At 44.6% G+C, this 13,181-nt stretch overlaps 1 protein-coding gene across 1 annotated transcript in view; it reads right to left on the bottom strand.

Annotated features, from left to right (window-relative positions):
- Positions 1–12,794, bottom strand: part of LOC311130252 (trinucleotide repeat-containing gene 6C protein-like) — a 60,999-nt gene extending 48,205 nt beyond the window's left edge. The window contains exons 1-2 of the mRNA XM_084162956.1: positions 12,020–12,794; positions 382–479 (exon numbers count right to left, since the gene is read on the bottom strand). Of these exons, the coding sequence (XP_084019082.1) occupies positions 382–441 (60 nt within the window). The 5' untranslated portion in view covers positions 442–479; positions 12,020–12,794. The remainder of the gene's footprint in view (positions 1–381; positions 480–12,019) is intronic.
- Positions 12,795–13,181: the final 387 nt, after the last annotated feature.

The following is a 13,181-nucleotide window of genomic DNA, read 5'->3' as shown; positions in this document are numbered from 1 at the left end:
GAGAGAGAGCGAGACAGCGAGAGAGGGCGAGACAGCGAGAGAGAGCGAGACAGCGAGAGAGTGCGAGACAGCGAGAGAGGGCGAGACAGCGAGAGAGGGCGAGACAGCGAGAGAGGGCGAGACAGCGTGAGAGAGCGAGACAGCGTGAGAGAGCGAGACAGCGAGAGAGAGCGAGACAGCGAGAGAGAGCGAGACAGCGAGAGAGAGCGAGACAGCGAGCGAGACAGCGTGAGAGAGCGAGACAGCGAGAGAAAGCGAGACAGCGAGAGAGAGCGAGACAGCGAGACAGTGAGAGAGAGCGAGACAGCGAGAGAGAGCGAGAGCGAGACAGAGAGAGACAGAGACAGACAGCCAGAGACAGAGAGATTTAACACCACTCACCTGTTTCTGAGCAGCTTCCTTCTTGGTCTTTTCTTGCTTTTTATTTTTATTTTCTTCCATCAAATGGTTCTCTTTCTCGTGTTGTTAGCTTCTCTCAGCTGCAAATAGAAAGGGCAGGTTTTCAGAACAGGGCAGAGAGGAGCAGCAGGCTTTAAGTTCAGTAACCTAGATCTACAATTTCCCTTTCATCCGCTTAGAGGTCAATGTCAGAGCTAGCAAACTTTTTCCAGAGAAGACTTTTAGACGCCAAGCACATACAGCATTTCAGAAGTAACACACTGAGTTGCTTCTTAAATGCAATTTCCTTCATGGCCAGAGAGAGACTGGGGGCAGGGAGGGGGGGGGGGGCAAAAGGAGAGTCACCCGGAAACTGACAGAGGGGAAAAGAGATAGAAAAAAGGAAAGAATGAGAGCGAAAGAAAGAGAAAGAACAAACTCTAAGCATTTCCCAAAGTCTGTCTCCAGTCGCCTGCCAAGCAGCCAAAGGAGAGATCCGATAGCTGGAGAGCCAGAGGTATATTTCAGCCTTTATTTGTTTTGGCTGAAATTTGGTGACGGTTCCTGGAAACTATTAAAGGCATGAGTAGAGGACTGGGGGAGCCTGTGTGTGTGTGTGCGTGTGTGTGTGTGTGTGTACGTACGTGTGTGTCTAAAGCCTGCTAGTGCCGGTTATCCATTCCAATCTGGTCAGTGTTGCCAGCTAGGTAAGTGCCACTCATAGTAGACATTCTGGTTATTATCTGGCCAATGGGAAAACTCAGTGGTCAATACTACTTGACAGCTTCCAACTGACTGGGTGTTCCTCTCACCGCATATCCAGCCTGCTATCCTGGGACTCTGGGAACTCACCATCCTCTTCAACTGCCTCCACACACACACACACACACACTCAGGCCTGCCATGCACAATCGGCCATTGTGCTCTGTCCTCAGCAATAGGAAGGGCACAAACACACATTTTTCTCAGTGCCTGAGTGAATGACACACACACTGGCGCTGACTGCTGTAGCAGAGCGGCCAGTGATTTTCGCCAGACTTAAACAGTCAGAAAAAGTGTCTGCAGACAGTGTCCATAGGGGCCTGAATATGAATACATTAATGAATAATCATAATAATGACAGGAGAGTAATGACAGGCCCGCCTCCCGGTGTGTTGCCTGTTGGTAGGGGAAGGGAACTGTCAATCAAAGTGACAGGCAGAGGCAGGCTGAGATTGAGTAATGGTGGGGAGGAGTGTCCATAGGGACAGCCATGTTCTGACACAGAGAGCGTGGGGGGGGTAGAGAGAGCGAGCGCGGGGGGGGTAGAGAGAGCGAGCGCGGGGGGGTAGAGAGAGCGAACGCGAGGGGGGTAGAGAGAGCGAACGCGAGGGGGGTAGAGAGAGCGAGCGCGAGGGGGGTAGAGAGCGAGGGGGGTAGAGAGAGCGAGAGCGAGGGGGGTAGAGAGAGCGAGCGCGAGGGGGAGAGAGCGAGCGCGAGGGGGAGAGAGCGAGCGCGAGAGAGCGAGCGCGAGGGGGAGAGAGCGAGCGCGAGGGGGAGAGAGCGAGCGCGAGGGGGAGAGAGCGAGAGAGACAAGAGACAGAAAGAAATTGGCAAGCATGGCCATTAACAACTGTCAATCTACAGTACAGCTAGTATACTGCCTAACAGTAGGGAATACTGACAGAGGACTTGTCTAGCTGTAATGACTGAGGGAGGACAGTAAAACACACTATCAGACTCCTATTCATTATAGAGGGAACGGTGTGTGTGGTGCACTAGTATCTAATTGGGCAGAAAGGCTGGTTGGTTCTCTGCCTGGTAATAAGTAGGTGCTCAATAGTGCCTCCTCTCTCAGATCTGCCTATTAACCAGACCAGCGCTCCTGCACGGCGCTAACAATCCAACAACCCCATAGGCTACCATTCCTCCTTCATCTGCCCCCTACTACCCCCTCGACCAATCACAACACCCCGTCAGTCTAACTGGCATCTCTCCCCACCACCATCCCCCCTGCTCGGATATTCCTTGGCACCTGTCCCAAAAAAAAGGGGGAGGGGGGGGTTTAGGCTAGCTGGCACTGTTCTGAATGTTGAAATTACCCTCAGAATAGAAAGGGGTGGAAGGAGGGGAATTGGATCGGGATGTAAAAATATCCGGCGGAACCCTTTGTGTGCTGGAATTTTCCGAAATAGAGCCTCCGACTCAGTCCATCTACTGCTTAGTGACTACTAGCCTACCACCGTCCTAGCTGTTAATAACATGGGATCTCCCATACATAGCCCATCTGGTGAGCCAGTTTATGACAGAGGAGATCAGAAGAGGGGGAGGGGTTATGACAATAATACTACACCACGCACATTTATTTATTTACCTCATTTCCTAGAAAATACACGGTTAAGTAAACGGATTAAGAATGACGGTCAGTCTATTTTGGTAGCAGGCTAGTAGAGGTTGAACTAACACACCACGCTGTACAGCACAACCACCTGACTGTGTTCCTGTATCCAAGATCATAACAAGCCATTGTTCACTGTTGTGCTACTGCGCCCCACTCATCCATAGGAGAAGCATTGAAATCTAAACCTAAAGTGAATTTATTGATGTGTAACCTATATTTTTGGTAATTACAGGGCTCATCTGTAAAAGAGACCTTGGTCTCAGCATGACTCCCTGTCAAACTAAAGGTTAAATAAAACATTTAGCCTGTGTAGGCTTTTCCCAAGATATCATGTTACAGATATCAATTTCTGCACCGCTGCACAGACTAGCTCAAAATAATTTATTGTTAGTGTGCTGAATGTGCCCTACAGCCTTCATAGAAATAGATTAACTAGAACGGGCATCCCCATTCAAGTCAATGTTATACTCGTCTGGTCTGAGCCAGAGATTTAACATGACAGCACAGTGCCAGTGCTCTGTCCCTAACAGTGTCTTAGTGTTGTAACTGTCTAACACTAAACCCAAAATAGTTGCCATTCAATCTAATCCTAGAAAGCACAGTACAATTTGAAGACTTAACTAGCAGCTGTGCCTAATCTGAAAAGACCCCAAAAAGCAGCAAAATTGTGCCGACTAAGACCGAGACAGTACTGCATCCAGCTATGACACTGAAGCAACCGCTCTGTCTGCTCCAGGAGTTCCCTCCTCACAGGAGTTCCCTCCAGAGACAGGACAGTCGTAACGGGTGGAGGTGAGGATGGTGCTTCTCACTTCTAATTACACTCAAGGGAGCCAGGTGAGGACTGAGGAAGAAAGAGAAAAGCAAAAGATGAGAATGAAAAGCGAGAGAAAGAGAAATGTACAGTATAGGTTGTCAAATAGGATAGTTGTCTAACGACCGAACAAGAGAGAAAGAGACAGGAAGCAAGCGAGATAAAGAGAGAGAGATGGCGATACAGACAGAGAGAGGGCACCAGCTTAGGGGAAATGACAAGGGCAGTGGGACTTTGCCCTTCTGTTCCTGTCTGTCTCCACTGGGCTGCTGACACCCCCAGAGTCAGGCTGACACGTCAGGTTGGTTGGGGATCAAGTTACACCTGCCTGGCAGAGGCACTCCACACAGAGAGAGACTAGCTGACATATGTTCTGGTGAAGCAGCGCTCTCTGAACCTTCCTGGCACGCCGGTCTAGTAGGCCTATACAGTATCATATGCCGGTGTTATATACTGTGGAAGACCTATAGCCTAGATACATGTCATTCACCTTTCCACGTTTTTGGATTACACTCGCTTTGTATATAAAGATTGATTTGTTTAGCCGCTTTATAGCACACTAACAATTGTTTATGGATAAAAAGTGTTGCTGAGTTGAGCATTCAAAGGCGTCGCATTGCAAAGGTTTCCTTCCATCTCTGAGCGGTATATAAACTCCGCATGACCAGAATCAACGCAGACAGAAAGCATAACAGAGGAAAGACATACGGTCTATGAGGAACCTGCTACACAAAAATAGCAGCGCTTGTTAAGAGGGACTAACGTGTGTGTGTGTGTGTGTGCGTGTGTGTGTGTGTGTGACGACAGCAGCACAGGGAGTCTGAGACGTGTTCACAGAGAGATGCTGGAGCTGCTGATCACACCGGGGAGGAGTAGAGGGAAAACCAGAGGATGAAAAGACGGGCAGAGCAACACCAATTAAGAACGACAGCCGTCGGGAGAGGGAGACAGGCCAAGAAGACGAGAGGAGAGCATCTGTGAAGGGAGAGAGAAAAGAGAGAGAAAGCTCACTGGGGAGGAAAAAACGAAACGCAGCAAGATAGAGGAAGGCGAGAAAGAGAGCGCTACGGAGAAAAGAGATCGAGAAACAGACGAAAGGCGAAGCTTAATTCTACCCATCCACCTTGGGTGAGAAAGGAAGGAAGCCAGAGGAGAAGAGGGGGAAGAGCAGGGGGAAGAGAGAGAAAGAGAGAGAGAGTCAGGCTAAGACTGTAGGGCAGTGTGCAGAGCAGAGCTAAACGTCCCTGACACAGGGCCAAGGTTGCCATGATGGCCGCAAGGCAAACAGGTGTTCTGTAGCCCTTCTGGCTAACGGCGCCACTGCACGAACGAAGAACGGAGCAAAGCCATGGAGGAAAGGAGGAGGAAGGGAAGAGAGGGGGGGGGGGGGGTGAAGCCACCACAGTCCTCATCCCTCTTCCTTTTGCTTTCCTGCAGCCAGGCATTAGGAAAGCCACAGCTCTCCTGAGCCCTTTTACACAGCCATTATCCAGGGCGGCTACCCACAACCTGTCTGGAGAGTAGTAATCCTACAGCCACCATTAAAGACTGAGGAGACTAGTGTAGTCTTAGGCTGTGTCTGAAATGGCACCCTATTCCCTATATAGTGCACTGCTTTCGGCCAGCTCTGGCACTAGCCTTAGTCTAGTCTAGCTTAAAAGGGGCAATCAGCAGTTGCTATATACATTTTTGGACTTATAAATGTACCCATTGATTCTTTAAAAATATAAAACGTATAAATGCCTCATGAGCTTAGTTTAACTGTCGTACCACATCAGAACCCAAAATATAAGCTTGTTTTACTCCAATGTTTGTAAACAAAGTAAATGTAAACAATATTTAGCCTCAAAACATGGTTAAAACTATAATTTTGAAATCATGGCTGGTCAGTACTTGCATCCATAGCACAGTCTATGAATTTGAGGGTGGTTACATTTATCCAGTCCCATCCCTCAGCTTTTTACCGAAACAGGGGTGGGGAGTTGGCTTTGTTATTGTTTCAATTGCTCATTGCAGCTTTAACACCAACGGATGGGAAAACAAGCCTGTAAATTCCCCAAATGAAGTAATAAAGTGTCAACCTCTTCAGTTTTGAAGCATTATGCCCATTCCAGTCACCAGTGCAATATGCAGCCATTATGAGTGGGAACAACAACAGCTATCTCAACTATGCTGCTGGGCTGACTCAATGAATGGAAAAGAGGGTGGTGATTTTCATACTCTTGGTTGCTGGCTGGCGGCGTTGAGAGCACAACGAAAGCTAAGAATAAAACTCCTTTGAAGTTCTCTTTCAGAATTTATTAGACCTCAATGTCTTTGCTAGCTGCTTCCTCGCCAAGTCAATAGGGAACTTATGTTCTGGCAGGTTCATTAGGTAAAGAAATCACAACTTAATATGATAAAAAGCTTATGTTGTGCCAAAGGCATATAGACTAGACTATTGAGCATATTGCAGTGTATAGAGGCGGCATGGGGAGTCTGTCAGTTTCTATACTTGGCCAATGGACAAGGCTGTCAATGGCTGCGCTCAGACAGGCGGCCCAATTCTGATATTCTTTCCCACTAATTGGTCTTTTCACATCAGCTCTTTTTCAGAGCTGATCTGATTGGTCAAAAGGAGAGAAAAAAAGATCAGAATTAGGCTGTCTGAACGCAGCCTAAGCTGCCAGAGAAATGTGGATTGTGGGCTGTGACTCACTCAATAAGGGAAAGTACCCTAGTACTTTTTTCTAAGGCTAAGGAGAGTTACATGACCATAACGGTAATTGAGAAAAGCTCTTAGTTGAGCACGGTACTCTGATAACTTGTACTATAGCTGGGTTGACAAGCCACATAGGCCACTGGAGAGGTGAGAGAAAAGTGGGTCTATTTGTGAGACAGTGGGTCTATTTGTGAGACAGTCACTCTACTTCAAATATGTAATATTTAATATGCCATTTAGCAGACGCTTTTATCCAAAGCGACTTACAGTCATCTCAAGACAGAGTGGAACATTAGCTGGTTCACAACCTTTACAAACTCAGCTTTTGTTAATGCTATGAGGTTGTTTTTAATACTTCTTCAAGTTAACTATCCAGATCAAGAAGTTTCTCAGGACAAAAACATATGGAAATGTCTGCTCTACCCAAAATTACAACCAAATAATTGCAGCTTTACCGCAAAAATGGAAGAGAAAAGTGCAAGGGGGAAAAAGTAAGGAACTTGTCTGTCGGCCCTGCATTAAAGAACATAATTGGTTAAAGAAAATTGTGATAAATAAAAAAGTATACCAGTTTCATTTAAGGACCAAAGGATTGACAGCCGTCCCATATAGATTGCAAAATAGTTGGGAAGAGATTTTTGACGTACCGATTCCATGGCATAGTGTTTATGAACTGATACGCAAAATGATGCCGGATTCATAAATTAGAATTGTTCGATTTAAATTATTATACAAAATTATTGCTACCAACAGAATGTTATTTATATGGGGGATAAAATCTTCCCAGCTCTGCAGATTTTGCTGCGAAGAGACAGAATCATTAGATCATGTCTTTTGGTACTGTCCATTTGTAGCTTGTTTTTGGACACAGGTCCAGAAATGGCTAAAGGATTGCAATATTTACCTGGAGCTAATCCTGCAGATAGCACTACTGGGTGATCTGAAAAACCATAGTCAATCGATCAATAATATAATAATACTTTTAGCAAAAATGTTTATTTTCAAATTACAATCTGTAGAAACAATGAGAATAGAAGGGTTCAGAACTTTTGTAAAACATCACAGGACAGTTGAAAAATATATGGCAAATAGAAATCCAATATGGATGGTGTTAAGAGATAGATGGGTGGTGTTGAATGGAGTTGAAGGATGGGACTAATAACAACAAGATAACTAACGTAAAGCATACTGTGTCCATAATAAGTATATAGGTTATAGGTTGAGAGCTTTTGTGAAAGAGCACAGTTAGAAAGATATGGCATATAGTAGCAAACCGGATGGACATCATGAAAATGATTGAGGGTAGAGGAAGTTCAGGAGTAAAAACAAACAAAATAGAATTATTATAAAATTGACTGTGTCCATAAAATGTATATAGTATGTATAAGCTGGAAGTAGAGGCTTAAGCCTTGTTGTTCACTAGTTTACTCCAATTAGGGAAGGGGTGGTGGGGTTGGAAAGTAATAAAGGGAAATATATATTTTTAAAAGGATATGTATTTATATGTATGCATGCAATAAAAACATTGCATGCATACGTAAAAAAACATATGGGGGATTGGAAGTGATGCAGACAATTACATTGATGGAAGTTACAATCAATCTGCAATATTAAAGCTGATCTAGCCCTTCAAAAAAAAAAAAAAGTTTATCAGGACTAAGATGAATGTGAGTCGCGCTAAAGCTGCAAAGACTCTAGTATCTACTATTTAGGCATTGGAATGCCTTCTTCCAGTTTCACTACTACTATAGTCTAATAAAACTGTCCAAGCCACGAGGACTCAATGAAATCGACAGAAGAAAAAGCAAACAAACAGTATAGGGTTGGTCTCCTGAATGGAGCCAGTTGACTGCATTCCCTCAAGGTTGCTCTGACATTGACTGCCTGACTTTCACTGTTGCCAACCACAGCAGAGAGACAGAATCTGTCAAAAGAAAAAAGCAGAAAGCACAACAAAGTCTGAGAAAGAGGAAATCTAAGCACTTTGTTTAGCTGGGGGGGAACAAAGCATGCTCAGATCTGATGCGTTTGAAAGATGCTGTGAGGAGAGAGACTGGCTGGGTCCCTGCTGATGTAGGGGGGAGTGTGATAACTTACTGAATCCTTCATGGCTGACAAGATGGATGGGAAATTGAGCTAATGTCTAATAGGACAAGTAGGCCATCTTATCAAGGTACTGAAGTTACCCCATAAGTAGCCTATTGCAAAAGCTGATTGTAATTTAGTGTTCAACTCATGGAAAATCTATGAAGTATAGTAAAACAGCTAACGTGCATGTAGGCTAAATGGAAACATGGACTCCAACCTGAAATACAAGTCAATGTTGAAATATTTTGCCATTCAAAAGTGAAGTGAACAAACAAGCTCTCAATTGCAATGTGCGCTAAAGCACTGTCAACACTACGCAATCAAACTATGCCAAGTATGAATGCCATTCATGTCACTGGGCTGATTCAGACAAGCATCAATGAAGATGCAGGTGGGGATTTGCCAGGTATGCTCAAAATAAACAAAGCCTCAACCTGACCTGGAAAAGCCTTAGCACACACTTGACTTATCCCACAGCATGTAGCCTAATATAACTTAGTTATCGACATAATAACGGCAAACAAACATTGGCTATCCAAAGAGATTTTTTAAAGTAAGTAAGTTGTAATGACATTACAAGCACTGCCTACTGTCTAATAGTCTGACAGAAACAGTGCGGTTAGTCCAGCTTCTCTCTGTCCTCTACATGTGATGATGCCTCCTCACGTCTCTCCAATTAGCCAACATAAGGGGAAAGGGAGAGGGAGGCCCCCACCGGCCCCTGCCTCGACATCGACAGGACATTCCCCTGGATCGCTGCCAAGACACAGTGCCTGCCTGGGCTGGGCTCCCCCTCCCGACCCACCCCTGCCAGGTCCACCCCTCCCCTCTCACATGGACTAGACATGGCAGGCAGGCTGCACCATCGTTAGTTACAGCCTCCTATATTAGGGGTCCTGGCCGGTCGACCCCACCCACCCCACGTAAGCAACGGTTATGGCACTGGGGCCCTTGGAAGGGGGTGGGATGTTTCCATTTCCCACTTTCAACCTCTCCTGGCCTCACACACACGAGAAGCCGACTCCCCTTGAAGTAATGACATATTGATTCTGTTTACTTTCAGGGAAGACTGCCTGAGTAGTAACTGACAAGTGTTGGCAGGAAAGGAACTAACCTAGCAGGCACAGTCCACCCTATTGAAAGATCTTCAATTCATTCCCAGTGTGATTACATTACACCAGTCAGTCAGACAACAGCTGTTTGGCCCAAGCTTTACCCTGGGACTTATAAAGAACACCCTACCGCTATAGGATAAATGGTTCGGCAGAAACCCTCATTGAATTAAGTTGATTTCACTGTTGACGCCCCTCTACCGCCAGCCGCTGACCAGCCTCAGCCATGACGACCTCCTGGTACACAGAGAGAGCATGTTATCCATCAGGCCTGTTTTTTTTTTTTTTAAAGGCTCATAAAATCGCCAGGCTTAGTACTACAGCGGTGCAACCGGCAGCCTGGGCGAGATCAGTGTGGGATGTGGATGGATAGACTGAGGCAATGGCACCCCGTGGTTTTGCCTACTCTGCTCATGATGTTTTTGTCTGCAAGGCTGTTGAGGACATCGAAGGAGAGAATTAAAAGCGGTTTGTGTTCTTACATTCGCCTCAGGCAGCCTTCACTCTAATTTCAAACAAATGATCCATCTGAACAGGAGATAAGGAAGGGTTTTGGTGTAGTGTTGCTAGGCAGCCAACCCTCGGCTCTGTTACAAGACTCTAAATCAAAACAAACGTGTAGTAATCAGTCCAGTAATGAAACAGCTCCCTCTCCAGTTCCATGCATATTTCATTCCCTAAGCACAGCTCTACATTGTTTTATAACACTTTGTCAAGTCAAATATGTTAATAAAGAACGCCTTTACTCCTGAAACAAAAACATTTTCTAACTTATGGCGAAATAACACCTGTAGGTTACAGGAATGGAACAAGTAGCCAACATCAGCAGTAAACATCCTCATTATGTCAAGACAACATGCCCAGTCAGTCCCTAGACTGCCTCCTTCCTTCCTCAGTCCCCAATCACCTGCTGTTGTCTGGAAGGGGTAAAGGGGTCCGCATGCTTCCCATCCAAAACAGTTCGGAACAGTTTGCGCATATATTATGACGATTTTGTGATTTTTTTTCCATTTTGGTCTTCGGCAAGGGTTTTACAGGCTGTTCGCAGAGCCGAAGTCTACGCCCCTTTGCTGGTCATTGGTCAACAGTAGGGATTATTCAATTAAGTGTTTGTTGTCATTGAACGATAGCCGACTCGTTTTCATGTTTGCTTGAGAAATACTGCACCAAACATCTTAGATGTTGAATTGCGTTACTAAGATCTCCTTGGCAAACACATAAATTAATGACAGATTCGTTGAGTTATCCTAGATTAATTCTGACTATTTTGAGGAAGTGCTGGGGTGGAGGGTTCGGGGACTGTCAGCTGGGCTGGGGGCGTCGCAGGGTGGAGGGAGACGGGAGGCACCTTCACGAACTGATTAAGAACTGCAGCGCATTAACCAACTGGCAGCCAGAGCCTTGAGCTTGACATTAAATGGTCACACTCCTCCTGGTAAGCACTTTAAGTATTCTATAAACCCGCCATGTCCCCCACTACCCCGGTCTCTCTCCCCGCTCACTATGCATTTCATTATCGCCCCACTGGTGTGTGACGATTGAGATAAGATGGGGGGGGTGGGGGCTATAGGATGTACTCCAGAACCTTGGGATGGGAGTATGCATAGGGATAGGAAGGTGACAGTTCAATCACAACTCATACCTTCCTCTACTGTATGAAAAGGGGGTAGTGATGTTTAACAAATAAACAAACACTGCAGTCCACATTATTGTAGCAATTTGATGGAATGGAATCAACATAGAGGAATAACAACAAAAGGTCTCAAATATTACGGTCTGCCTTTAGACTACATTTCAAGCTGAATATGACACAATCAACTGACTTATTTGACATGGAAAGGTTTGCCACTTCAAGAAAAGCAGCTCTGTTCCTACAACACACATGCATTCACTAGAATCAGGAGAGCCAGTCCATTCCAGTGCCATTTCAACCCGAGCTAAGCCGACCATTAATTAGATTATGATATAACCTGCCTCTGGTGGTCCTGGTTTGAGATTCTGAACACAGAACTCTCATGCATTTTCATCCAAACCCATGGATAAATCATGGTTTGTATTTTAGAAAAGGCAGCCCTGTCAATAACAGCTACAAATGAGTTCAATTAAGGTCTCGCTATAAATTCTTTATAAAAGTGAAACTATGCTGATCAGCAATGCATGCTGCCCTTGTAGTTATGTTTAAAGCTTCAGCTTGTTGGTATCAAGTCTCATCTTAGATAGCCATCAGCCTAGCCACTATCATTGACATTGGCTCGTTGACTGTAAAGCAAAAATAAACACTGCATAGGCTCAGTGTAATGTCATGGTGGTAGGAATGTAACTTGCCAGCTAATATAGCTGACGTTACCCCTTCCCAGAATGTATTGCTATAAATCAGCTAATATAAGTTAGTAAATAAAAGCAATGTAACTATGAAAACTGGAACAGTAGCAAAATACTGGACTTTGCTCGAGCCACATAATAAATAGAACACAATGTATGTTAGAGCTGGTGTGACGCCGCTTGTCAAACAAGCTATGGTTGGATATCAATAAAGTATTCCTTACCTTGCGTAATCACACGTTGAGCTTTGGCAGCTTTCAATACAGAGTTGGTGCACGGCAGAGAATGATGCAGAAAAACATTATCCTGCGCCTATTCCGAAAAGTACCCGTAAATAACAAATCAGGATTTCAGTCTTCCCAGTTATCTGGCTAGCTAGCATTAGCCAAGTTCAGCTCTCGTGCGACAGCGGCTTACTGACCGAATAACTGTTTAAGCAGCTTCATAACAAAAATACCGAGATCGATATTTGAAAAACAGACAGCAAGAACTTTGTATTTTAGGGCAACGATGCACTAAAATTACAATTTTCGCAACATCAAAAAACAATGCTAAACGTCGAAGTATCACGACATAAAAAAAATATCGGAAAAAAAAAGCAGCAAAAAACGAAAAAGCATGAGAAACAATTCGACTCAAAAAGTAGCTGAGTTGTTAACGTTAGCTAGTTGGCATTAGTCATCGACTGTTGCAATTAGAAATTTGCAAATGTTTTCAGTAAATTGTCGAAGATAATTACTAGCTAGCTAGCCAACTTGTGTTAAAGTGCAAAATGAAATAATTTGTGTTTAGGCCGCTAGCTGATGAGCTAGCAGGTTAGCAACAACATCTGACCGACGATCTTGCTACCACGAATGCAAATTGAAAAACGAATCCAAGAAAATACATTCTCGAAAAATCCAAATGTAGGAGTGGACAGTCATAATACATTCAGTGAGCTCTCGTTGACAGCGTTCTTGCAGCCATTTTGTTCAAACTAAGACCGCTCGCTCTCTCCGCTGAGAAATAATGTAGGAAGTGGCCCCCATACCCAAGCAACCAATCCAAGTGATATCCCACTAACAACACAGCATGATCCCGCCCCGTTGTACCCTTGACAATGGCAGCCTGATTTGCTCACTAGTATAAATGGACAGGCAGATATAGAGGATGATAAAATAGTGCTGGCTAGTTTGATCCATTTTCTCATGTTTTATTACCAGCCTACCTTGGGCACTCTTCAGTTGCATATGTGTGGTAAATGAGGGGTAATGACTACCATATAGGTTATTTCTGTAGGCTATGTAAATCACAAATAAGTTTATATTAATGGCTATGTAAAATAACCAATTAAGTTCTGTGAATAAAAGGCTAAATAGTTTAAATAATGTATCAACATAGTATGTG

This window comes from Coregonus lavaretus (genome assembly GCF_964263955.1).
Source record: "Coregonus lavaretus genome assembly, chromosome: 6".
NCBI lineage: Eukaryota > Metazoa > Chordata > Actinopteri > Salmoniformes > Salmonidae > Coregonus > Coregonus lavaretus.
This window is presented reverse-complemented; position numbering and strand designations above follow the sequence as displayed.